The following is a 27,285-nucleotide window of genomic DNA, read 5'->3' as shown; positions in this document are numbered from 1 at the left end:
TGTGTGGTGGAGTTGCACACAAGGCATTTTTATGCGTTGAGGTTAAAGGTCTTATTTATCCCCTGACTGGAGAAAGGGCTGATGCTGCGTTCAGGCTCCTTCAGGTAAAACCAGTCCGCTCATTAGTTAAATGATATGTAAGTTAAGAGGGGGTGTGCTTCTTATGAGAGACGCTAATTTTAAATGTGGATGTGGAATAAAAAATATGCGTCCATTTTAACTGACTTTTTTTTAAGAAAGGAGGAGGCGTGTTGTTAGCATGTAGCTACACAAAATAATAGATTCAACGTAAACAAAGCAGCTGTGTACACACGGTTAGCCAAATGAATTAACCCTTTATTTTCATGTCACTGTTCATTTGCACGGTGTTCAGTTTAGGAAACTGTGTAATTTTTAGTGTCGGGTGAATTTAAATATAATTTGTGTGTTTTTATATGTATATGTGTATACATATATATGACGACGATACCCGTGAATACCTCTTAAAGGTCTTGTTACGTAATAAGGAGGGCTGGGCATGCACTAAGTGGAGAGAGAGAGCGAGAGAGCGAGCGAGAGAGGGAGGGGGGGGCGTGGGAGGATACGTGAAAACACACAAACACAAACCAGCACACACTCATAACATTCCAGAGACCACAGTGGATGTCTTATAGTCGTGGATTTTGACAGTTTTTTTTCTACCGACACGCAGACTTGACAGCAACGGGACGTTTTAACTACGGGAAAACGGTGAACGAAACGAGGATTTTACTCAGTGTGCTTTTATTTTGAAGTTATACTGCTGGTAAGACGCTGTTTTTAGTCTTTGTATGCGCTAAAAACAGGAATACAAATTTATATCTAAGTGAGCATGTGTGTGTACGCGTGTTCATGTCTGTACTAACGCACACACACATACACTCTCACTCTCTGTCTCTCTCTCAAAGCCTACACAGACAGCATAGCTTTATCTATAAGTTACAGTACAGATTCCACCGTAATAAACACCCGCACAGCCTTTCCGTTTTATTCATAGGAGTTAATATTTGAGCGTTTGTCACGTACAGATGAGGCGTTCAGGCTTCCCTTCGCCGTAGGAGCATCGTGGTGTTTACATCAGTGTTGGGCTGCTTAAAGCTGGAGCCACGTGCTGGTGGCTCGAGAGACCATGTGGCCATTGTAAACACTAGCGCCTTGTGCGTCTTTTTATCCGCAATAAGAGGGTGTTTCTACGTCTTTTGACCGCGAAATATAACTAATTATGCTCCTGAACGTAACAGAGTAAGAAGTATTGGGTTTAATTTTAAAGTCGAGCTTGATTTAAACAGCAGTCAGGTTTGTCTGGGACGGGCTTTTCCATTGTGCTGTTATGATGTGTAGTCATATATTATGTAATGTTTCCGCTACTATTTGCATGGAGCTCCCCTTCTAACCGCCTCACTGCCTAATTATTAGGTACAACTACTTATCAGCTTTAAATGTCAGTATTGTTACAGGAAAGGTCAGGTTCAGTTTTTGAATCAGCTGTAGGTCATTGTCCTCCCACATCTTTGTGTGTTTGTGTGTGTGTGTGTGTGTGTGTGGCTGCTGCAGTAGTTATGGGATGGTGACAGCAGAAAGAAGATGAGGGACAGGCTTTGTCAGACAATTGCTCTGTAACATTGTCTTTTGTTTCAAGGGTGTAGAGCCACTCAAAGTCAATTTACAGGCTAAGAGATATGGACATGAATGTTTAATGAAGTCAGTGTTTACTGTACATCATGATTTAATCTTGAGCTGGTGTCTGAGGGTAACATTAGCACAATATTTTTAGACAGTGACAGCAAGCAGATGGTGGAATGTAACCACTAATTAAGACCTTTTTTTTTCTAATACTCTTAATTTTTAAGCCATTTAAAAAAAAAGTGACATATCTCCCTGAGCTTAAGGAGATGTATTCAAATAACTTCCTTTATTTTACCACTTTTACTAGTTCATCTTATTATCATATATGGCAAAGAAAAGCATCAAATACTCACATTTTGACAAGCTGGGAACAGTTTTCTGCTCCACGAATGACTGAAATGATGAACAGTTTTTTGTTTCTTTTTACCATTCTGTTGTTCTCTCCTGCTCTTGTCATCCCTTTTTATTTTGTACCTATTATCTCTTATTACTTAATAACACATGTACAGGTTAACTGTGTCTGACGCAGGATTCGTAACTGTGTTCGAACCCATTTGACAACAGACTTTAATTTCTGGCTGTCAGTTCATTAGTTGTTCATTCCACTTGAATTCAGTGACTAAGTGGTAAAACTTTCATCACATTCACTTTCTTTATTTGGTCATTGAAACTCAAATGCAGCTGAATGAGACTGAACTGTAAAAGCTGTAGTTAAGATGGAAAGCAGAGCAACTAATATCTACACCTACAGCTTATAATTACAATAATAATAGTAATGAAAGCTTTAGCTGACTGATAATGAGATAATAACACAGTAAAGTCAGTTATGTGTGACAGTCTGGAGCCCAGACAAGCCCAGTGCCTAAAAAGCTCAGACTGATGGTCAGAAGTGGCTGATCAGGGGGAGACTGTGTCTGTCTGTGTGTCCCTCTGATCTCCTCTCACCTCAATCTCACCTTCCTCACACCTCCTCCTCTCTCTCTCTCTCTCTCTCTCTCTCTCTCTCTCTCTCTCTCTCTCTCTCTCTCTCTCTCTCTCTCTCTCTCTCTCTCTCTCCTCTCTCTCTCTCTCTCGTCCTCTTATTTCTCTCACACACGTACGCACACACGCTCGCTCCGCTACTGTCTCATTAATATCGTTGCCATCTGCTCCATATGTAACAGCCCAATTAGAGAGATGCACTTTGACCCCACCTGTCCAAATTTAATTTGAAAATCTGCAGCCGTCCCCCCGCTGACTTTCCCCTTTTTTCCTAACACACACACACCATACACATCATACACATCATGTGCTATAGACTATCCAGACTTTGACCTTTTTCATTGTTTTCTCTCTACAGGGTCTGAGCTGATTGGTCAGCCTTGTGTAGGTTTGGTTTTTACCCCCCCCCCCCCCCCCAAGTGTCCTCTGGGTATCAGCTGATGATGGTGGTCTGAACGTAGAGACCACAGGGAGACAGCCTGGCACAAAGTGTAATCGCTGTAACACAAGGAGGCTCGAACGAGAGAGGAGCAGAGACGGACCAGAGCGAAGAAGACGAAGACGACGAAAAAGAAGCTGATATTTTTAAATTCAAAAATGTCTCGGAACAGAGAACTGGTGATTTCCTACATTAAATATAAACTCTCCCAGAGGAACTACCCTCTCAACCACATGGGACTCGTAGAGGCCCCCAACAGGACTGAGGGGAATGAGGCGGGGTCGGGGGAGGAGGAGCAGCAGCCGAGGGTAGCGACGCACGCCAATGGGACGTTTAACGGCACGAGTCCCGGGACCCCGCCGGCATCCCCGCTGAGGGAGCAGCGGTTGCCATCGACGACGAGTCTGGAAGCGGTGAAAGAGGCGCTTAGGGACTCGGCCAACGAGTTCGAGCTGCGCTACGCCCGCGCCTTCAGCGACCTGCACAACCAGCTGCACATCACACCGGCCACAGCCTACCAAAGCTTCGAGAACGTCATGGACGAGGTGTTCCGGGACGGAGTCAACTGGGGGCGCATCGTAGGGCTTTTTGCTTTCGGCGGGGCGCTGTGTGTCGAGTGCGTGGAGAAGGAGATGAGCCCGCTGGTGGGCAGGATCATAGAGTGGATGACGGTCTACCTGGACAACCACATTGAGCCCTGGATCCAGAGCCAAGGAGGATGGGTGAGTCTTTCCTTAACACACACACACACACACACACACACACACACACACACACACACACACACACACACACACACACACACACACACACACACACATATACACACATACTCACAGAAATGACACACAGAGAAAAATGTGTTTGGAGTGCTTTTAATGTGATGCTGCTTTCTTTTCACACAAGCACCCTTCATTACTGGGTTCAATTAGATGAGTAAATGAGCTGAGGTGGATGGAAAATTACAATGTAGACACTTGAAGATGAATAAGATGGGTTTTTTTCCCACAAACACCACAGCTGACAGCGGTCAGTGTCTGAAATAAAGGGTAAATTCCATCTTTATTTTTATATCTAGTTGTAGATAAAAGTGTAGAGATGCTGTGATGTCCTCTTTTGGTCGTATGTGCTGACAAACGTGTGGTTTCCTGTCGGTTAAATATTTATAGCAGACATTCTGAGGTGTGTTGATATCCTGCCCTGTTGGTCAGTTTCTATCTGAACAAGCTCCAGAGACTCTCAGTCTCAGAGGTGTATGACTTCTATGATTTCATCACTCCATCATATATAGGTTGTGACTGGCCTCAGATAAGCCAGCACGCCAGCAATACAATAGTGGATCATCCTGTGTGAGATAGTGACATGACACAGTGAGGGGTGGAACCAGAGGAGAGGAGAAAAATAGACCTTCAGATTAGATAAAACAGAGAAGACGTAGATAAAAGGCAACACACGCACTTATGGGGTGAAAAACAGCGTCTGTGCTGGAAACCAGTAAAAAAGCAGAATGTTTGTGTGGTCAGCAGCTGGTTCAGCTGTTCTCTAATTGATCAGCAGCACGGAGCTCAATGAGCTGAATCGAAGTGGGAGCTTAACAGTCTACATCAGGGGCTTTGCTGCCTGCTGCCCAACCCGCCCGGGGATCGAAGTTCTCTCATCACAGAGCGGGATGAAGTCCAGGGCGCTTAACAGATAGCGCTTTGTTTCACTCCGGTCAGTTGATTGGCTCTGTGAGCTTTGTGCTTTTTTTTTCTTTTTTTTTTTTCCACCACTATCTGTCCATTTTTTCCTCCTCCCCTTGTCCTGCCTCTGTCCCCTTTTTTTCTGTTTGTGTCATGTTGTTCACCAAGACAGCTGCCTACAGATGAAAGGCCTGTTTTCTCCGGGGTGAGCTCCAAGTGGGCCGTCCTGGTACTGATAGTGCCAGCGTGTGTGTGTGTGTGTGTGTGTGTGTGTGTGTGTGTGTGTGTGTGTGTGTGTGTGTGTGTGTGTGTGTGTGTGTGTGTGTGTGTGTGTGTGTGTGTGTGTGTGTGGGACAGTTAAGGTCAGCTCTTTCTCTTTGTGCTGGCCATTTGATGGTGATGGTATGAAGGCGAGCAGGAGCGACAGGAAGAGGAGGGGAGGGGCTGTTTGTGTTCTCTCCCGCTCTATATAACACACCAGGTCATAGGTCAGTCCTATGGAAACTGACATCCTAGTGGCTGGAAAGCATACCTAGAGGGAACAATCTGATTGGGTGGATTGTGGCGTTGCTGTTGTTTGCTCTGCAGATGGAGATTTTATATATTTTAGCGATGGACTGAAACCTGGAGGTAAAGAGGATGGAAGGATGAGAGAGGATGGAATCATGAGGAAGTTACTAAAGGCTCAAGCTCTATGAAATACTGATGTTTAATTGGTTATTATTTGTTGAAGGCTGCTCAGGATATGAATCTTATTGGTTCTTAGAAAAGACTATTGAGTGTTTATCACCCAAACTGAAGACGTATTCAGTGTGAACACACGAGGGAGCTGATCTAATTAGCTTACATCATTCTCATCCTGACCACAAATACATATTTTACCGTAGCTGTTGTCAAAACAGCCATCAACACATCCGTCGCAACGTTGATGTCTATGATCTCATACGGTCAAAATGATCTAAGCACACACACACACACACATGCTCTTCCTCCTACATCATTTTAACACCCTTGTACAAGAAGTTGTTAGCGTTGTGGTTGTGCATGTGAGGGTAAGACATGGAGAAGAAATGAATGACTGGATGTGAAATGTTGAATGGAGCTGTTACAAGTTTCACTTCTCCAAATCATCACATGATACCCCCCGCCCCCCTCTCTCTCTCTTTCTGTGTATATAATTCATTTTTATGCAGTTTTGGATCCAATTGACATTGATGTCACAGGCTCACTGTGTGTGTGTGTGTGTGTGTGTGTGTGTGTCGGCAAGTTGACGCACACACCTGCCCCAACAAGGGGTTGTCCCGAACCACAGCGGCAAACTGAAATAGATGCAGTAGGTGTTTTACCGCCAGAGTCCTGTCATCTCTTCCATCACTCTGTCGCTTTTTTATCTCGATATCTCTTCCTCCATCACTTTTTCTCTCTCTCTGTTCAAAGTCAGCCTACACTTTTCTCCCTGAAAGGTATCAACGAAACCCACATGAGACGCTGTTGTTTTTCTTTTTACTTTTTTTTTTCTTTTCTTTTCTTTCTTTCTTCCCTCCCTCCCCTGGTGCCTCCCTCCCTCCCTCCCTCCTCCTCTTCCTCCCGGGGATGAATCGCAGAGCCGTTGGCAGATGTGGGGAAGCAGAGTGTAGCTGTGAGGCAGGTGCTCCCCTCGCTGTTAACTCGATGATGAAATATTAAGTCTGCACCGCGGCAGCAAGGTCACTTTCTCAACTCAAGTTTTTTTTTAAAAAAGAAAGAAAAAAAGTGTCGACATTATAAACCTGAGTGATTTCATCTCCAGAGGCGTTACACAAATAACTTGGTAGTTTACAGTATTTGTAGTTCAGTGAAGTCCAATATTCTGACACTGTAGAGCTGATTATAAAACAGCAGCATCCCAAAACTATACCATCTCATCAGAGAGGTTCATTTTCTGCTATGCTTCTGCACATGATTGGGATTTGTCGATTTAATGGATGAGTAAATTGACAAAAAATTAAATCCTCAATTCATTATTTTATACATTTTTCACGAAAATGCCAATAATAATAATAATAATAGTAGCAAATTTCCAAAGGTGAGGATTTTAATACATCTTGAGCGACATTCTTTTAACAGTTTTCTGACATTGTGAGTATTTCTCACAAGCAAATCATTTGATTTATAACATTATTTTCTCAATTAACCCTTTACATACTGTTCAGGGTCAAATTTGACCTTTTTTTTTACATTGAAGAGCTGTAAAAATACCCTATACACATTTCTTTTAGCCGTACTTTTCCTAATGTGACCCAGAATATACAGAAATGGAAATAAAATGCATCTTTTGCATAAACATGTTGCTGTATTCATCAGATTCTATAAAATGTTCTCCTGGATCATACAGTAGTGATCATGAATGTCTTTTTTTTTTTCTCACCATAAGATTAATCAATCATTTATTAATGACTGATGGGGAATTTATGAATGTGAATTGGTGTCTGGACTAATAATGAGTCAGAATATGAAGAATATTTCAGGGTTAATAAATAATCATGAGTGGCAGCACTATCAATCAGTCTATGTAGATTTTCAATACATCTACACAGAATTTTTAATATAAAGATAAATACATTTTAAAGGAATAGTTCAAACATTTTTGGGGGGGGTTATGTGTCAGAAACATCATAGGAAAAATGAGGGTTCAGTTTAGACCGCTCAGTTTATCTAATATCCACACAAAAAATCTCCTGACTTGATCTCATCCTAATCTGAATAAAATAATAGTTATTAAATAAATGAGCAGTTTTAAGCTGAGGTCACCTTGTAACCTGTCACATAGAGCTGCGGGCTTCTAAAACCCACAGTGTGAGACGGCTTTTTTATTTTTTTGATGTGGTGAAATAGTTGAGGTGACAGTGAAAGGTGTTGTCTGCAGAGCGCGGCACAGCAAACCTCACTGTCACAAAACACTGATAACGCCTCAGCACTAAACGATCCCTCCGGAGCTCATTTCAGAGGCTGAGCTGCCCAGGATTGCTTAGATATCTTTTAGCTCGCTAGCTTCACAAGCTCAGAGGAGTAAAGTCATATATTTTCACATAATAAACCTCCTCAGCAGACAAGCAGAGGTAGAGACGCTGCCGTCGACCTAATAATAACGTTGTTTCCAGCAGAGCAGGCGATGCCAGTGATTACTCAGTGGAGATTGGACCGCCTCAAGCTCAAGGTGGGGGTACGGGGGGGGGGGGGGGGGGGGTCATTACCAATTATAGATGAATAATATCTCCACCCGCTACCAGGGGGGAAACTGTGTTCTTTTTTTCCCCCGTTTGACAGACTAATAAAAGCTAAACTCATTTAGAAGAGCTTCTCTGCTACGGTCTGGGGAAGCTTGGATGGGGATGGAGGGAGGAGGAGGAGGGAGGAGGGAGAGAAACAAGGAAAAAAAGAGACCATTAGCCCAGTTGTGTTGCTCTGTGCTGTCGACGGTCTCGATAAGGTCAGGGAAAAGTTAAGTACAAGAAAAATGTCCTCTAGCAGTCTAGATTGCCTTGTTTTCGTAGCCTATTGTGTGTTGTTTTTTTTTTATCGCCTCTGTCACTTAAAAAAACAGGTGCTGATATCTCATATTATTCTCCTTATAGTAATAGTAATAATAATCTCATTAAAAAACAAAACTAACAATGAATTGCTTTTACTAACAAGTATCCAAAGAGTCTATAGAGCTCCATTGAGCCACACTGTTAAAGTGGGTGACCTGTCTACTCTCACTAACACTGTCCTCCTGCAGTAAGCACACACTAAAGCAGCAGATGTGGATTAATCCGCCACTGAAAGTAGTCCCCCAAAAGAAATGCGTTTTTTCCTCCCGTTTAAATAACATTTAAACTGGAGGACATTTCTTTTCTCACTAACACTATCCCACTTAGAGGAAATACTCACTAAAAGCAGCAAATGTGGATTAATCCGCTGCTGAAAGTAGTCCCCCAAACAAGTGCACTATTCCCTCCTGTTTAAGTAATGTTTAAACAGGGCAACATTTCTTTTCTCACACACACACCATCCCACTGTAGAAAGTACTCACTAAAGTACCAAAGGTGGATTAATCTGCCACCGAAAATAGTCCCCCAAACAAACGCTCTGTTTCCTCTACTTTAAGTAAGGTTTGCCAAAAACTGCAGTGCCCAGCTGTTCTGTGGGAAATCACCGAGCCTTTAAGAAATAAAAGAGATAAAAAATAAATAAATATAAAAAAAGAGAAACAATATGAACCAAAGATTGATGTCTCCTATAGGAAGCAGTGTGTTTGGCACTGAGAGCTACAGACAGACTGTGGAGATATGAAAGTATGGAAAGATGGACTGATAGGTTGTTGTTGTAGAATATTGCCAGTGTTAGACTAGTGGAAGGTGACATTAACAGTGTGTTTATATATGATGAATAAGGAGGGCTGGCTGTGTAGTAAAGTGGGTTAGACACCGATGCTGTAATTAAAATCCTATGGAGGCCAGACCATTGACTTGTTTTGACAAGGGAAACACCTGAGCTTCCTTTGTGCCATTCTCCTTGACTGACTTATGTACTCTATCTCCTCCTCCCTCTCTCACTCTCACTCTCTCTCTCTCTCTCCTCCCTCTCTCTCTCTGTAATTAACATGCACATAGGATAGTCAGTTAGATCCGCAGAGTCGTCTGTCAGACTGCCCTACCAGAGACGAGCAGGAAATCTCACCCTTGGGACCTATCCAGCCCGCCTCCATCTCTCCCTCTCTCTCTCTATCCTTCATCTTCTATACGTGTCTCCTTCATCCTCCATCTCCTCTACGCACACACCCCCGCCCCCCCGTACCCCCCCGTACCCCCCCCCCCCCGCCTGCCACCAATCGATTTTTGTCCCTTATTTTTCTATCTATACCTCTTTTCCTCCTCCATCTCTATTAATCATTTTTGAGCTCCTTTATTGCCCTTCCTTTCATCTCCTTTTCCCTCCTCTGTCCTCATCCATCCATCTCCTCTCCAAATCACAGTGGCTTACACATGTTAACGCGCCAGATATTCGGCCGCACGCCTCGTCAATCTCGCCGTTAGCCCCCGTCGCACCCACGTCACAACGCGTTTGTTTACAGAAGGCGCTCGCAAACACACGCCATCGCCCGTAACATCGCCATCAGCGCTATCGATTCCCTCTGACTTGACCCGCCCCTACCACCACCTCCCCACCACCCTCCTCGCCCCTGCAGCTTCCACTGTCCCTTCATCTTTCCTCCTTCATCCCTGCTTATCCTTCCATCCCATCATCCTCCTCATCTTCCCCTTTATCACTAATGGCTCACGTGTGGCTAATTAGCAGAAGTGGGGTGGGTTTTTTTTATTTTTTTTATTTTTGTAGTTTTAGTTGTAGTGTTTCAAAGTCACCACAAATTGATTATTGTGTGTGTGTGTGTGTGTGTGTGTGTATATATGTGTGATGACGCATGTGTTGTTGTTGTTATCCCGTCGAATAACATTTTATTGTATGGTGGCGCACTGCAGAGGGGAGGGGACGGCGCCAAGTCAGACTGGTCATGTGACTATCTCAAACAAAGAACCTGGGGCCACACACACACACACACACACACAGAGGAATTTGCTTCACTGGCTTTTCAGTTGTGCCCACAGGTGTGCCGTCGTCGCTACGCACACAAAACTAACGCTGATCTGAAAAACGACTTTGTCACTGGTCTCATTCTTTTACAGACAAATCAAATCTCAACACACACACATATATATGCACAATGCCCCCCCCCCCCCCCCCCCAAAAACCCTTTCTGCATCGGATCAATGGCGGCCACTTTTGTTGTAGCACAGTCAATAAGCGCCTCTGTGAGGTGGGCGTCTCTATGCAGATTGATCCCTGAATGTTGCTGTTCATGCGAGGAAGAGTCTATTGTTTTTTTGTTTTTTTAAATGCGCGCAAGTCTGTTGTTGTTATCCATAAGATTTGGCGCATGTATGTCTGTATATACGTGTGTGTGTGTGTTTTTACTTAATGGTGTGTGTCAGAGTCACAGCTTGTAAATGGCAGCAAACAGATTGTGTGATCCGGTCGCCTCCAGCTCTACTCGAAAGAGAGAGAGAGAACATCATGGTTGTGTCTGGGGTTTTTTGGTGTTGTTTTTTTTAAGTGTGTGTGTGTGTGTGTTCATGCCTGTGTACACACACGGGACTCCCAGTTCACCCAGTCTGCCTTTTGCTCTGCTTTTTAGACAAACTGGTGCAAAGGGCAATTAGAGAGAGTCGAGTGGATTTATGTGACACTAGAGCTCCGAGAATTTATTTGCAATCAATTTGTTGTGATTAATAATAGAGAATAATTATATATGCTGGTGCTTAAAGGTATTTAAACTCATGAAATATTAATCTGGCATGACATCATGGCCCATCCAGTTATAAAAATCCAGGAAAGACACTCTTGAGAAGCACTTGAGACCAATCTGATACAGCAAGTCTATATAGCTGAACATGGAGATCTTTAAACAACAACTCTCTTGTCTGTGTGTGTGTGTGCTCTGTCATAGGCTACTTTTGGGGACACATTATAGGACCAGTTAAATGGGAACGGCTTGTGCAATTGAGGACAAAAGCTGTGTTCCCTATTGGGCAAAGGCTGGTTTTTGGGTCAGTGGTTAAGGTTAAGGGTTAGACAAGTAGTGGTGATAGATAGGGTCAGGATAAAATAAGATCCTTTTTTAGTCCCATGATGGGGAAATTTGTGCTAGTGCGTCACAGCAGTAAAGTGGCTAGTAAAAATAGAATAGCATCAATTTAAAAAAAATTGTATAGTAATATGAAAGATAGGGAATAAAAAGTAAGTCAGTCCCCAAAAGTGAGCTGTGTGTGTGTGTGTGTGTGTATGTGTATGTGTATGTTTACAGCTTCTGTCAGATCATCAGTTTGTCACGTGAAAGACAAGACCTGTAGCCCTGGAGCATTACACACACGCACACGCACACACACACGCACACAGAGAGAGAGAGAGGAAAACATAAACAGCAGTTACACATCAGTACAGTCTGTAATGACTATTAGACAGCATCTATCTGTGCCTTCCCTTTCATTTAGAAACACACACACTCACACATACACACTCGTGCTACAGCAGCGGGGTGTCAGTATTTTCCACATCTAGACACTGTTTACGTATACAGGCCAGATATCCAGCTGTGTAATAGATGAGTGTGCGTGTGTCTGCAGAGCACTGAGCTATTAGATAGAGCGCCTCTGCAAATCTGGTAGACTGTAATGCAGCATCCGGCGGAGGGACGACAGGTACAGAGAAGAGGGACGACGGGACGGAGAGGCGAATGCAGGCGGGGGATGGCGGCTGATGACTCAGCTAGATGAGGGTGCAGTATGTAGGTCGACAAATTTTTCCGCTGCATGCATGTTGCGGTTTTTTAGTTTGCGTGTCGACGCAGCAGCTGTACGCCTTTTTTTTTTCTTCTTCTTATTCTTCTTTTTTTTTGTCATGGAGCGGAGAAGACGCCACACAAGCGCGCGCTCTGCTCCACTTCTCCAAGGCTTAGCGGTGAAATCAGGTCACGAGCAAGTCCCCCCCCCCACCACCAAAACCACCACCCCACCTCCTCTTCCATCCTCCTCCTCCTCCTTTCATCTTCCTCTCCATTCTCTCTCCCTTCTCCCTCTGTCTGCTTCTTCTTCTTCTTCTTCTCCTCCTCCAGCCCACATCCTTACCCATTCTCCTGCGACACATTTTTTAAAAAACAAACCCCAACCCAAACGCCTCTCCTCTCTGATTACATTTCATCCCTCTCTCCATCTCTCTCTTTCTCTCTCCATCCTTCTATCTCTCGTCCCTCTCTCTCACCATGCTCATATCGGTGATCAGATTATGAGGCATATCATGGGATTAGCGAGTCTCATGGCATGTATTAAAAAATGGGCGAGCTGAGGGATGGATGGGAGAGAGTTGATGATGAGTATTTCATGGTAATGGTGCGCCCAAGCTCATACAGCACAGGGGGGCGAAGGGGGGGGGGGGGCTAAATGATGATAAAGAACAACCGAGGCCGCCATCGTCATATTCATCACGGGCTTGTTTGAGAGGCCGAGGGGGGTTAAAGCAATAAAAGACGATATGATAGATATCTTTGGAGGCTCTGTAATAACAGAGAGAGAGATGGAGGGGGGGAGGGAGAGAGGGAGGGGGGGGGGGGTGATGGAAAAAGGGGAGCAGGACATGGATCTTCATTTTCTAAATCAGTTTCTTTCATGTCGTCGAAATCACGACTTTTATGAAGACGTACAGTAAGGAGACGGGAGCGTGGATTCAAAGAAAACCTCCCTACTGATGGAAGAGTGAGAGATACACCTCTCACTCCTCTTTTTGGTTTCAGTTTCCAGTCCTTTTCGTCAGCCTACCGCCCCCCCCTCCCTTTCCCCTACACACCCCCAGTCCCTGCAGCATGCTTCACTCTTGTTCTTTTGTTCTAGTTTCCTCTCATTTTTCTTTCATTTTTACTTACTCTGCCTCTCTCTCTCCTTCTCTTGGTCTTCCTCTCTTTCGAGTTTCATCTGACAGATGGCAGGTCTCGGGGTCATGGTGAGGTGTCTGGGTGGGGTGATGGCCTACAGGGCGGAGGGTTAGCTACAGTCAGAGAGAGTTTTTTTTTGTTGTCTTTTTCTGATTTAACTACCTCTTTCTCTGTCCTTCCTTCTTTCTATCTTTCCGTATTTCATAAACAGGTGCTCTCTCTGCCAGACACACAGTCCTAAGTTCCTGGATAACCTGGTGTGTTTTTGGCATGTACGTATGTGTGTATGTGTGTGTGTGTGTGCTGACAGAATGGGGTTTTTGTAGAGAGACGGCCCCCAGAGTGGGACAGGGAACAGATTGGAGTCTGAGCCACCATGTCCTGACTCATTAATCTCCTCTTTAATTCATGGCCCCACCGCCGGCTCAACACGTGCGCACACACACAACAAACAGACACACACACACTCACATACAGAGGCACCTCCAAGGTCCAAAACGACACGAAAGAGTACATACGAAACACACATCGGCGTTGGCACGAACGCCAGCAAGTGTCACCTCCGATGGGAAGGTTTAATGATTCAATTTCCTCACACACACCCCCCCCCCCCCTTTCTCGTTTGCCTTCCACCGCTTGGAAACGATCCATCGAACTTCAAAACAGTTCTTCCCACCCCTCCCCTCCCCCCAACACCAGCACGGATCTCATGCTTTGGGTGGCAGCGATGAAGCCAAGGACAGGGGGAAATAGCTTAACAGCCGATTAACAACTAACCTACCACGCAGTGTCAGTTCTTATTCCTGCAACTGATTGGAACAGTTTTTAGAAGTCCTGCTGTCTGGCTGAACTCCAAGTTTTCCATAAGGACCACCCAGAGGAAGATCACAACACCCTCTCTCTCTCTCTCCCAAACTGTCTATTTGACCCTAAACTTGTTTCAAAGTCAGGGACAGCTCAGTTTTATGTGCCCGTCGTTCAAAATGTCATGTTTTATTATTACTAGCAACGCATCCCAAAAAGTAGTGGAGAGGAACCACATCTGGCACAAAAAGGACCCCCGTTTATTCAAGCGAGCACTTAAATATATAAACGAGCTACATCGAACAACTTCTACTATATGAAACATGCACATTTTTAAGCAACAGGATTCAAATGGGTGCCCCCTTCTTCAGGCATCAGCAATTCTAATATGTACTTTCCATATTTTCCTCCCACAGTGGCTGCATTTTCATCTTTCTCAACACCCGTGTCACTCACCAAAGTAATCCGCGAGCTACCATATTTGCTCATAAAAGGGTATCAGATAAAGGGTATCAGTTAAATTCTTGTAAGATCTAACGTGCCAGTCCACTCTGAGCTCATCTCTACTTTTAAGTCGTTCCTATCTGGGTCATACTGGATCTCTGGCAACCGGTCAGACTCCCCTTGTTCCTTAAAATGCCATGGCAGTTGTGATAAGGATGAGAAAGTAGAAGGCGGCCTTGAGGAGGAGCAGGAAGAGGAGATGAAACTCGTGGAGATGATGAGGACGTTGATAAGGAGGAACAGGCTATCGTATTGTCTGCATTTGTTTTTTCTTCTTAAATTGGATCGAAACCAGGACGTCATGCAAGTTTTGAAGCTTTAGGACGACTGACATTTGTACTGCATTTCAATAAATGAGGGGGCTCATTCATTGAAAGCAGTTATTCATTACTTTGTAGATAAAGTTTATGTAAGCAGTTACAGCTTCCAGTCTTCTTGGGTAAGTCTCTATACTCCTAGATTTCGGAAGTTTCTACTATTCTTTCTCTTTCAAGCTCAGATTCTGATTGGTTGAGGAGCCTTTATGGACTACCGTCTTCTGTTCTCTCCCCGGACGTTCGAACATTCATGAACTTCCAAATCTACTCTACTCTCCCAAAGCTGTTGCCTCTGTTGTGTGATTCCGGTCATGCTGAGAAGTATACCATCACCCCAATCTGAGGTTGTGTAGAGTCTGGAGCAAATTGTCTTTAAGGATCTTTAAGGAAAATCCCCATAAGCCCCATAAGCACGATGATGCCACCACCATTCCTCACAGTAGGAATAGTACCAGCCAGATGATGAGCTGTACCTGGTTCTTGCTACTCCCAGCTCTTAGAGTTCTAGACATGTTTACATTTTTGTCTCGTTTTACAACAAAGAATCCTTTTCATCATACTCTCAGACTCCTTTTAGTGCCCTTTTGACGAAATCCAGACATGCTGTCTTACGTCTTTTACTCAAGAATTGCTTCCTCTTGGCCACTCTACCGTAAAGGTCTGACTGACAGAGATGGTTGTCCTTCCGGAAGGTTCGTCCAACTCTGCAGAGGAGTTGTGAAGCTCAAAGTCCTGGACCTGGTTGATCCAAACTTCTTCCATTTATTGAAGAAATGTTTTTACAGCCTTGCACAGATCTATGCCTTGGTGCAAGTTGATTAGGACTGTCAACAGAGAATTCCATTGGCTCAGTTTTTGATCTGTCAGACGCTGTTAATTATGTAATTATATACAGCTGTGTGTGTGTGTGTGTGTGTGTCTTTTTAAACCATGTCTAATCAATAGGATTTGCCACAGGTGGACTCAAGTCACATAATCTCAAGGCTAATCAAAGCAGGAAGAATGCACCTGACCTCAGTTTGAGTCTGATTACATGTGTAAACAATATTCATTCTCTACAAAGTTCATTAATGTGGTCATAGATGTTAAAAATGTGAATGATGTGATTGGAGTTATCATCTCACATACAGTCTGTCATCCAGCTTGACGCAAGTTTTTAGAGCGCGTGCGGCCACGAGTGTGTTGGGTTATCTGCATCTTGGACGTTAATCTACAGTTTCCTTTTGATCCCGCCGAGTCACTGTGAGCTTATGATCTGCACATGGTCTGTTTATCACAGTGCAAGGCAGAGGTCATTGCACACACACACACACTGTTCTTGGAACTCTACACCCTTTTTGCTTTCATGAAATCATTTCACCAGCCAGAACATGATGTTGTCACTTTGTAGAGCCGCTCTGTAAACAGTGTTTCATCAGTCACAAGGATGCAACCTGTGAGTTGACTCAATAAACAAAAACACACAGTTTGTTCCACACAGTGTGCTCAGGGCCCAGGGACGCCACAGTGTGTGTGTGTGTGTCAGCCATGCGGCCTTCGTGTGTACACATCCCAAGTGTTGCAACTTACAGGAAGTGTTGCTCAGCTGCAGCCAGAACAGTTGACATGTGTTAAGTGCATTAAGAGCCAGCTTGTGACTCTTTGGGACTGTCAGACTTTGGGTCACCGGCTTCCAGTGAATTTTAGTTTATAAATATCACAAAATATCACACCTCACTCACTGTGAGGTTGAATAAAGTATTGTGTTCTGCTTTTTAAAATGTTTTTTAAAGCATCTAGGGCAGCACCTAATGATTTACTTTCATTATCAATTAATCCGAAGACCAGGTGAGTGCCATATTGGCCATTAACCACAATACCAGTGTAACTTTAAACATGATAGCATTCCCACTTATTGACATATTGACGTCATACCGGATACCAATGAGCATGAATGAAAGGGAAAGATAATATTGATACCGCCTCCCTGGTGGAGGAGTTAGTTTCAATGAAGGGAGTTGACATCAGATGTACAAGAAGACTGTAACAACAACACTAGGAGGGGCAGTACAACAAACTTATTTCACCACCTCAAGCAAAAACACCCGGCTGAGTACGGGGAGAACCTAAAATCCCGCCAGGCGTATTTTGTCAAATTCTCAAGAATATCATTCTTGCAGAAATACCCTGAAATATCCTGGTATTATTTCAGGGTCGCTACTGGAGGCTATATTCAAGATCAGTCAATTCATCATTTAGTTTAATAAATGTCGTAGAATAGGAAGTCCTGTTTTGTCCGAAACCCGAGGTTATTTAGTTTATAGTGAAATCATTTTTTCTGGCATAGACACCTTTTTATTTGACAGTGGAGAGAGACAGGAAATTACGGGAGAGAGACGGGGATGTGACATGCAGAAAGGTCCGCCATTTCCTGTCTGTAAGGATATCCACCTTAAATTTTTCTCCTCGAAACCGGACAACTAAAAAAGAACCTAAATTTCCTCACATTCTTTTCTGCCAGTTCATTGACCGATAGTAAGGATGTGGCCTTTATCATGACTCAGCACACTTGTCACGCTCATTCACGAACACTGAACTGATACGCCCGGAATTCAAAAACTGCACAGGGTACGGTCTGGAGAGTGTGTGTGTGTGTATGTGTGTGTGTGTGTGTGTGTGTGTGTGTGTGTGTGTGTGTGTGTGTGTGTGTGTGTGTGTGTGTGTGTGTGTGTGTGTGTGTGTGTGTGTGTGTGTGTGTGTGTGTGTGTGTGTGTGTGTGTGTGTGTGTGTGTGTGTTTCTCATTCAGGGTTTGGTATCATAGGGGCTCTTCTGATTTGAAAACAGTCACACAAGATAAAAATGAATGTAAATGAGCATCGTCATCATTTGAATGCAGTAAATGGTTTTAAATGTATTAGTTTTGCATCAACCTGTTATAAAAACTGTGTTATTAGATTTTCTTTCAAGTCTCAAAATTGTCTTTGGTCTATGGTGTTGTGGGTTGAGCATTTTTCAAAGATTCCCATTCCCTAATAGATTGTGTTTATTGGGAATCAATAAACACAATCAAATGTCTTTTAAAAGGCTAAAAACTGCCCGCATCTCTTTGTCTGTTATTGAGTGATCTGTTCTTTCATTTGTGATTCCTGGCTTCCCGCAGAGCATGACCTCCTGCACATCCGGTAACTTTCCACATCACCTCATGAGCTCATTTATCTCCTCTCTCTGGATGAGATTGGTTCAAAGCTGGTTCATCTAGATTGCTTTTGTCAGAGGGAGGGTTAGAGTGAGTGTGTGTATATATATCCGGGGTGAAGAGCCTTTGTCAGCTTTCTATCAGAGGAACTTTCCTGAACTCTCTGCATGTGAATGAACCTTGATCGTCCTCTTTGTATAGCGTCAGCACAGTCTCGTCACCGCCAGCACCACCAAGCAATTTTCAGCGTGTGCGTGTGGCCGCCGTGGCCTGAATGTCACGTCCTCTTCTGTTGAGAGGAAGCTGTCTGGATCAGATGTTGCAAAGTCCTCAAACAGACACGGACACAGAAGGACTCTCATCTTTTTTAGAGAAACCTCTACATGTATTGAGACACGAATAGCAGAGCTGCTGCTAGCAATAATAGTGTTTTACAGTTTCATTTTGATGTGATCAAATTACGACTATCGAGCTGCTGAAATCAAGATGAGAGAAAAGAGGAAGGTGCTGGAAAAGTGTTAAAATCGTCATCACTCATCTGAGCCTCCTGCAGTTGCTTTTATGAGCAGCAGGGAGTGATTCTCAAACCTTCCTTTTACCCCCCCCCCCCCCCCTTCTTATTAATAGACCACTGAGAACTGAAAAAACTACTTTTGAGAAAGTACATATAAGACAGTAAAGGACAAATACAACATTTATCATCATATGACATAATATCAACATTGTTTTTAGATATATATTACCATTTATTAAAGAAAGCCAAGCATGATAACCAACTTACACATTTACTGTTATAATATTCTTATTTAGGGTTTAAACAATCTGGTATATTGGGCAATATTTGTAACATAAACACATAAGGATCCATTAAAGGTCAGGTTTGCAATTGACAAGTCTTAAAACAACAGTCAGGTCTCCATGTGAGCACTGAAACAGGTTTTGCTTGCTATAGTCATTCTTCCTGTTCTTGCTGGACAGTCAGAAGTCTCCTCCTATGCTTCCCATGTAAGTGATGGAGGACAAAATCTACATCCCTGGTTCTGTTCTCAAGTATGTAAAGCTAATATGAGGTTTCAACAACAGTGTGAATTAGTCAGAACAAGAACATATCTAGTAAAGTTAGTCTGTTTCAAAGACTGATGGTGTTCGTGTGCTACTTTAGTGGAGAGATACTAGTATCAGAAAGAGAGGCTTTGATACTGAAAAAATAACACTTGATTTGAACAGACACTACTGTAACTTCTTAAGGTCTTCAGATAGACTTTAGAACATTCCTACACAAAATGAGGACTGTGGATTCACTTACATGGGAAGCATGTTAGGAATGTCTGGTATGAGGAGGAGGAATGATTACACCACGCAAAAAAAGCAACTTGAGACCAACATGACAAGCTGTGAACATTTTAAATGAGATCACAAGATTTGTGAGCCAAACATGTACTGAGCAGTACTGTACTATACCTCAAACATATGTTAACTTTTAGCATTTCTATTCTGCAGTTTCTTTGACACATGTCTGATGTATCTGCGTGGGCTGTTTAGACTAAACCTGTCACAATAATTACATCTTCCACTTCTCATACAATAACCTGATCCTGTCTATATATTGACTTATGATCTTATGATTTTGACAGCAATCCTGCCACACTTCACATTAGCAGCTAAGAGGCTATTCATGTCACATTGGCTAAACAAGTAGTGTCCTCCATTCCTCACTGTGTACGTCCTGAGTGGAGACTGTAGAAGAATTAAAGGTAAATAACTCTGTCCCCAACCATAATGACAGAAGAGTAGCACCCACTCTCCAATCCCACCCCCACCCCCTTGCATAATTATGCTATTATATTATTATTTTATCAGTGGTATAAAATGATCTTCAAATGACAATAATATTGTTTATCTCGATTATTTCTGAGACAATATATCCTCCAATAAACGTAGTTATTGTGACAGGTGTATTTTAGACCGCTAGTCTTCAGATTGCTTCTGTCAGGTCCACAGTCTATACCTCAAAAAATATTCAAAATGATGCAACAAGTCTTCATAAAAAAAAATGAATGTATCACTAATCAAAATGTTGATCTCAGTTCCGTTGACTGATGAAAGAGATTTAGCAGTTTGCTCACACATACTGACACTGGATTCAGCTTGACTTCAGATACTTGCAGAGTAGTTGCTTGTGTTAACACGTTGTCCTTTAATCAAAGTGTCCATAATGTATTGAACTTTCTGTCCTTCAAACTGAAAAGGATATGAGGCATTAATCAATGTTGTATGCGTGTATGTGTGTGTGTTTGTGTCGTGGTCAGGGGCTTCAACCGTCGGGGGGGATTTTTAGCGTTGCAACTTGTTATGGTGCAACACTGGCGCAACCGTCGAGTCAGAGCTGATGAATGGGAAGCTGCTGCTAATGATCGTTACAATGCTGCTTTTCTCCACATGCAGTATTGGGGCCATTTATCAGCCAAGAAGATGCTCCTACAGGCCCAGACACACTCACACACATCACATCACACACACGCTAATCAGCTGCTTTCCAGTAGCCTTGGCAACCAACTGCAGGATCCCCTTCCCTCCCTGCACCCCTTTTCACTATTTCTCCATCCAACCTTTTTTTTTATTTTTTTTTTTGCTTTCATGAGCTAATCCGCCCCTCGTCCTTCTTTTTTTTCTCTCCCTGGCTAACGAAGAAAAGAGAAAGTTTAAGACAGAAAAGCAGGAAGAAAAAAAGAAAAAGGAGGGCTGAAAGCTCTCTCCAGGCCGCTGCCGAGCACCTGATTTCCTCTGGGAACAGAGCAGAGATAAAGAAATAAAGGCGTGACCGTGTGAAAGGGGTAAAAGGGAACGAAAGGGAGAGAGAGAGTGAGAGAGAGTGAAGTAGAAGGCAGATAAAGACTGGGTTTACCTGCCAGGTGGGACTAAGGGAGATTGACTGTATCAAAAAAACCAGCAGCGCAGCTTTGACATGCACATACTGAACCGAGCTGTAACGCCAGGTGAAGAAATAAAGCGAGGCCCCCCTCAGGCGTTCCCAAGTGAAGAAGTGAAGTTTATGAGCAGAGAGCGTGGAGGTATTGAAACAGAAGAGTGATTCTTTTCTTTATTATTTTGAATTATGTGAACAAATGCTGAGAAGATGAAGCACAGGTGGATCCTGGAAAGCTGCAGGCACTGTTGCTAGAGTGACGAATGATTGTGTGTGTGTGTGTGTGTGTGTGTGTGTGTGTGTGTGTGTGTGTGTGTGTGTGTGTGTGTGTGTGTGTCCTTGTTTGTGTTAGACATCTCATTACAAACACTAATGACCACTTAAGAATATGTTAAAATTAAAATAAAAGACTGTGGAAATGGATATGAAAGCTAAAGATGATCCATTATGATACTACTGGATTGAGTATGTTTTCCAAGCCTGGAAGCACATGTCCTGCATAGTAAACAAGAAGCAGTCTCAGGGGAAATGTAATGATACTATCAGAAGATGATGAGCTTCTCATGCTGCTTGTTAAAAGAAAAGGATACTTCAATAGATATGAAAAAAATCACATCCATAAGTTTTAAATGTCTATTGTTTTGTTGTTTAAATGTTATTACTTTTAACATGTTTTGACATTTTACACCATTCATAACTACATATTTATATTTCATGTTCACATAACACAAATATAATAATTCAGACATGTAAAAATAGAAAAAATGACAATAGATTAAAAAAAAGTAAATCACTAACTAATCAGAATTTTCTTGATATTGCAAATGATCAAATTATATCAAATAGGACGCCCAATATTAAAAAGTCAAAATGTGTGTCGATATAACATCAAAATTAGATATTGTGGTGCTGCAGAATGCCACATGCTCTACAGACTTAAGAAAACATGTAAAAAAACAAAAAAAACAAAAGATCATTCCCTCTAATATTCCAAATCATATCACAATTGCAATATCAGTCAAAATAATCACAATGATATATTTTTTCAAAATAGTTCAGCCTTAGCATAAAAAGTCAATTAGAATAGCCCCAACAGCCCCATGTGTTCTCTCAGTGATTCAGAGGCTGATAGATGTTATTCCTCTGAGCTGCTGAGCTGTTGCACTGGCTGACATGTTCCTTCATTACAATGTGCACTGTAGTTTATTTGAAATCAGTCTCACATACACACACACACACACACACACACACACACACACACACACACACACACACACACACACACACACACACACACACACACACACACACACACATGCTCTCATGAAAATATGCTCTCTAGACTAGAGCACTAAATGCGTGTTAATCCGCAGCTGAAAATAGTCCGCAGTTATTTACTGTTTGAGTGACGTTTGCTAAATACTACTGTGCCCAACTGTTTAAGGAAATGATTTAAGCCTTTTTTCTTCTTTAAAGAATTAAACTATATATTTGTGACATGTTTTTAAAAATGTATGGCTCTAGTAGAAATAAATGTTTGTGGCTGAGCTTTAGTGACAGCTAGTGGGGAGGTCAAAGAAAACATAGACACGGATTAATGCACTGTTGGTTTTTTGGACTTTTTATACGATTTGTTGGCAATAACAAAAACATAGATTATCACCAGCTTTATCCTTCCAGTCATTATGTACCCATTGGTCCATGTGGACTCTAATTTGAGCCTGTGTGCTGCTGTAAAGCCTGCTTTAGCAAACCCTAGTGGTATGAGAGATTTATCCCCTCACAGGCAATGTTTGTTGGGGATTCTGGTCGAGGTTGTTCTAACCTCCCTACATCTTCTGTTCAGCAGCATATTTTATTAAGAAGAGTTTTGGTCAGGGCAGGTTCACAGTTTTTCCAAGTCTGTCTGTCTTAAACCAGCAGTCCATATGAACAGTTCAAGGAGGTGTTCCTCGCTGTAATCATTCCTCCTGTTCATACTGACTATTGAAAGATCTTTAAATGTGCTTTCAATGGAAGTGATCAACTTTTAAATATATAGTAGCACAGAAGGAGGACTGTGGACTTGGAAGTGCATTATCATTATCAATAATATAAAAATGCTCAAGCATGTTTACCTTCGCCCACTTACCCACAGTTGACAGCTTCTGAAAGAGCTTTCCTTCGCATCGCTAAACACTATCACATCATCAATCAATACACCTGTATCTTCATAAATGTCTCCACTGAATGACATGTCCTAACTTGTCCGCTGAACAGATGTCAGTCATCATTGCAAGGTACCTAAGTATCGCCTCGACACCCAAATTCCTCACATTGTTCTGGGAATGTTCAAAGGAAGGGATAGTCAGCCAACTCCTTTTGTTTGTTTTTTGTCAGGCCACAGTAAACTGACTCATATTACATGATGTACAGTACACACTGATAACACTACGTCATTATTTACTCTAACAGCATTCATCAATCCCTCGTGGCTAGTTTCAACTGCTTTCCATTAATGCAGTTCAGTTACTGCACTTATGAGCAGCAAATATTTCAACAGACTGTGGCTCTGTTTTGCCTCACTTATCACAGTCCATGTTTCCAACTGTGTCGAAAGTTACTGGGATGGTCCATATTAGATTCATGTTTAACTGCTGATGCACTGTAGCAAGGCCCGGAGGAAGTCAAGGCGAGGCTGAAGTTAAACATTTACTCATCAGCTTCCTCACGTGCAGTAAAGAGACTCTTTGATTCGTCACAGTCATAACAAGGACTCTTCCAAACGCGACAGGATGGCAAAATAAGCTCACATTGTTCTGGTGAGTAACAGATGAGGAATGATGTGGGTTGAAGGCCAAATTCTCGCTTTGAGTGAACCTTGTATTCCAAGCTTTTTAACCTTGCCTCTGCATTGCACTTTAAGTTACATATTTACAAATTCCTCAGAGTCTATTCATTGACTAGGAAACACAGCAGTGTACCAGCTCCAGCACAAATGTTTGCTCACTCGGGGCAAGTATTTTACAGTAGGAGCATGTGTGTGTTTATTTAGAGCCAAACCATGAATGAAAAGAGCTACTGTGAGACTAAGGTTTGGCCCTCTAAGAGGCCTCAAACTGCCTCTCTGAACTACAGAGCAGAAAGTACTTGAGGCAGTGCTGTCAACAAAATGTTGCTGTAAACAAGTAAATCAGTGCTTGTTTGCTTCAGTCTTATGCATTTATGGCTGTTATGTAGCCTACGTTAAAAATAACACATATATGGCTTATATACCTCTGGAGCTAAGCTGACCATTGGCTGAGACACAAGTTTTTTTCCTGATTGAGAAACTAATAAAAGTTTTTACTTCCAGAAGGACCAGATTTGCCTCACTGAGAATTTTTGGTCAGTTAAGAGTGACTTTAGATTTACAATTAATAGATTAGCTTCCAACTATTAGATTGATATTTTTTGATAATCAATTTATTCCTCCTCCGATTAATCAAGAAGAAAAAAAGACAGATTCATCAATAATGAAAATAATCATTAGTCTCTTGGTAAATCCTGGCCCAGCAGGAACTACATTTGTTCAGGGACTATTTTCAGCGGTGGACTAGTCCAGTGGGTGTGGGACATGGAACATGTTAGCCACAGTGTTTTTTATTAGCCTTTGGAAAACAATGGAGGAATAATATGTGTATATCAGGCTTTGGATGCACACAGTACTTGTTAGTAGATCAGTTTATGTTGGTTTTTCATCTTTTTTATGGGATTTGTTGGCAGTAAGAGACAATATATCACAAGCTTTCTTCTTCAGAGTAGCAAGCTCAAAGACCTCCATGAAGCTCACCTGTTTCTCTTGGCCTCCTCCCCTCCAGCCTAGCCCGAAAGATCTGTCGGACACGCCGTTTAATTTCCTTATTAATCCAGTCGATATGGTAGCTTGTTAATTCAGGGGCGATCATAATCCGGTATGGATATTAACTCATTCCCCGAGGACTAAATTAAATAACATCAGTGCTTTTATGCTCATTTTATCAGTCTTCATTCCTGGCATATCACGTCATGTTGGAATTTCTATGTTAATATTCCAAAACCTTGAACATATTTCGTTAGCATGATTTATAACTCTGCTGAGAAGATTTTAAATGTAGTTTACCAGGAACCTTTCTTTTAATATAGTTTTAACAGCATTTAATTGACTTTATTTAAATTGACCATACATTGAAATATAATTGAATGCTGTTGAGCTAAGATTAATATGTAAAACAAGGCTAAAACCCAACATACTATAGATATTTCTCCTTTTGACACTTTCTCCACTCTGTCTCTACATATCTTTCATAATACCACCTTTTTATTTACTTGTTGCCATGGTGAATTGTGTTATTTGAGCTCCGTTGACAGCGATTGCAAGCAGTTCACTCAGAGTTGATTGTACTGGCTTTAATCAGCTGTTCCGGAAAAAAGGCATTTTGCTACGTCATGGTCTGTCAACTCAGAGTTCAAACTCAGTTCAGAGTTAAACTTGCTTTCTGGAAGGAACCCCCCCCCCCCCCCAGCTTCCTATAACTCCTTCAATACTGATACCATCATATCCTCTACTTTATCACTCCCACCTCTTTCATTTTGCATTCTTTCTGTGTTTCAGTGGTTACCTCTCAGTTCTTTCAAAGTCTTGCCCCTTTATCAGAGTTTCCAGTAACCCCCCTCCCACCCCCCTTCTGTAAAAGACCATCTGTCCTGCCTGTTAAATCCACCTCTGACTAAGACTCACTAACAGCTTTCCACCAGTCATTTCACATTTTCATCTGATATAAAATGCTTTCAGTAAAGAGAACACAGGCCTCACAGTTCATGTTTACTGAGTGAAAGCTTTGACACTACACAGCACCAGCATCATCAGGGGGTGACTCAGTGTGGGCCATGTCCACCTCAGCTGATCCACCGTGTCCTTGCGTTTATATGATTTGATCCCCACTGGCACCTCCTTGTGGCGGAAAACGGGCACTGCGCTCTTTCATCCCCATTTCCAGGAAATGATTTCAGTGGGCGGCTATGCAAGGCTCGGCAATCTGAGGACAACGGTGCGAAAGAATGTCAGCGACGGCAATAACGGTTCCGCAGGAATCTGAGGCAGGACTGGTGGGATGCTGGCAGGGAAAGGGAGGAGAGGGAGGTGCCGTCACAGGCTTTTAACACAGTAGCTTCTTTTTTTCTCTCCTTTTTATAATCAATCAGATCTTGTTGTGACTTGTGCACAGCGTGGATGCAGGTGGCTTTTTGGGCTTTCTTTTTTTTTTTTTCCTGTGGTCATGTCTTACCTGTACGACGGCTGCGGTGGATGGAAATTTCCACATGTGGCCGTGTGGGCTCTGACAGTCATACGGATACCCAACTGTGGGCGGCACAGCAGCAGTCTGCCTGTCTTGAGGACAAGAGACCTTTACAGGAGGGAATCTACCTGCTACACTTGTGTTCTTTTTGAATGGGGAGTTTTTGGGAAGTGGGGTTTTTTTTTCTTTCAGATTTGAATACAGATAATCAGCAAACCACCTACACTTTTGGAGTTAACCCTTTCTTTTCCCTTCTTTTTCTCTCTCTCCCAGGAACGCTTCGCTGAAATCTTCGGGCAGGACGCGGCGGCGGAGAGCAGGCGGTCTCAGGAGAGCTTTAAGAAGTGGCTGCTGGCGGGGATGACGCTGTTCACTGGGGTCGTGGTGGGGTCACTCATCGCCCAGAAACGCCTGTGAGGAGGGAGGAGGGGGGGATAACCATTCCGAACGCTCCTCTGTCCCCGCCCGCCTCCTTCACTACCCCCCCCCCCCCCACCTCCCCTTCAACGCACACAACACAACCATGGAAGTAAAACATGAAGGTCCTGTTTGTCTCATAAACTGCTGATGCTGTTTACTTTTTTTCCTTCTTTTTTTTTTCTTTATTTTTCTTTTTTAACCCTAAGCGCATCGCACAACCGAACTGAGAAACTTCATGGTTTTTAAGCTCATTGGAAAAATTCCCAGAAGAGCAAGTCTTATTCACACTCTCTCTCTCTCTCTCCACTGGTTCTTATATCATGTTTGGTTCTGTTTTGTATATATTAGTTTTAACAAATTTTTTCGTTGTAATTGTACCAATCCACAGAAGAAAAGGTTAAATCGGATTCCAGTCTAAACGATTTTACCCCTCCAACCCCACCCATAACCCCCCAAAAGTTGTCTTATGTAAAGAGTCGAGTGTGTTGTGTGGGGGGGTGGGTGGGTGGGTGGGGGGGGGGCTGCTGGGTTGCTCTATACGTCTTGTGTTGAAGCTTGTTTTTGTTGCCAGGCTTTTGGTCTCGCGGTCAGC

General features: G+C 42.8%; 1 protein-coding gene across 1 annotated transcript; it reads left to right on the top strand.

The window, feature by feature from the left end:
• The first annotated feature begins 55 nt into the window (after positions 1-55).
• On the top strand, positions 56-26,814 carry bcl2l1 (BCL2 like 1). The gene is made up of 3 exons (XM_053317613.1): positions 56-104; positions 2,984-3,786; positions 26,547-26,814. Exons 2-3 carry the CDS (start codon positions 3,223-3,225, stop codon positions 26,688-26,690), a joined length of 708 nt encoding a protein of 235 aa, XP_053173588.1. The 5' UTR covers positions 56-104; positions 2,984-3,222; the 3' UTR covers positions 26,691-26,814.
• The last annotated feature ends 471 nt before the right edge of the window (positions 26,815-27,285 follow it).

The sequence above is a fragment of the Scomber japonicus genome, chromosome 4 (assembly GCF_027409825.1).
Source record: "Scomber japonicus isolate fScoJap1 chromosome 4, fScoJap1.pri, whole genome shotgun sequence".
Lineage (NCBI taxonomy): Eukaryota > Metazoa > Chordata > Actinopteri > Scombriformes > Scombridae > Scomber > Scomber japonicus.
The sequence above is the reverse complement of the archived record's forward strand: the minus strand, read 5'-3'. Positions and strand labels throughout refer to the sequence as shown.

Excerpts from the sequence above, each read along its gene's own strand:
- bcl2l1 (XM_053317613.1), top strand. The coding sequence starts at position 3,223 with ATGTCTCGGAACAGAGAACTGGTGATTTCCTACATTAAATATAAACTC. Across the intron at positions 3,787-26,546 it reads TCCAGAGCCAAGGAGGATGG|GAACGCTTCGCTGAAATCTT; the intron begins GTGAGTCTTTCC and ends TCTCTCTCCCAG.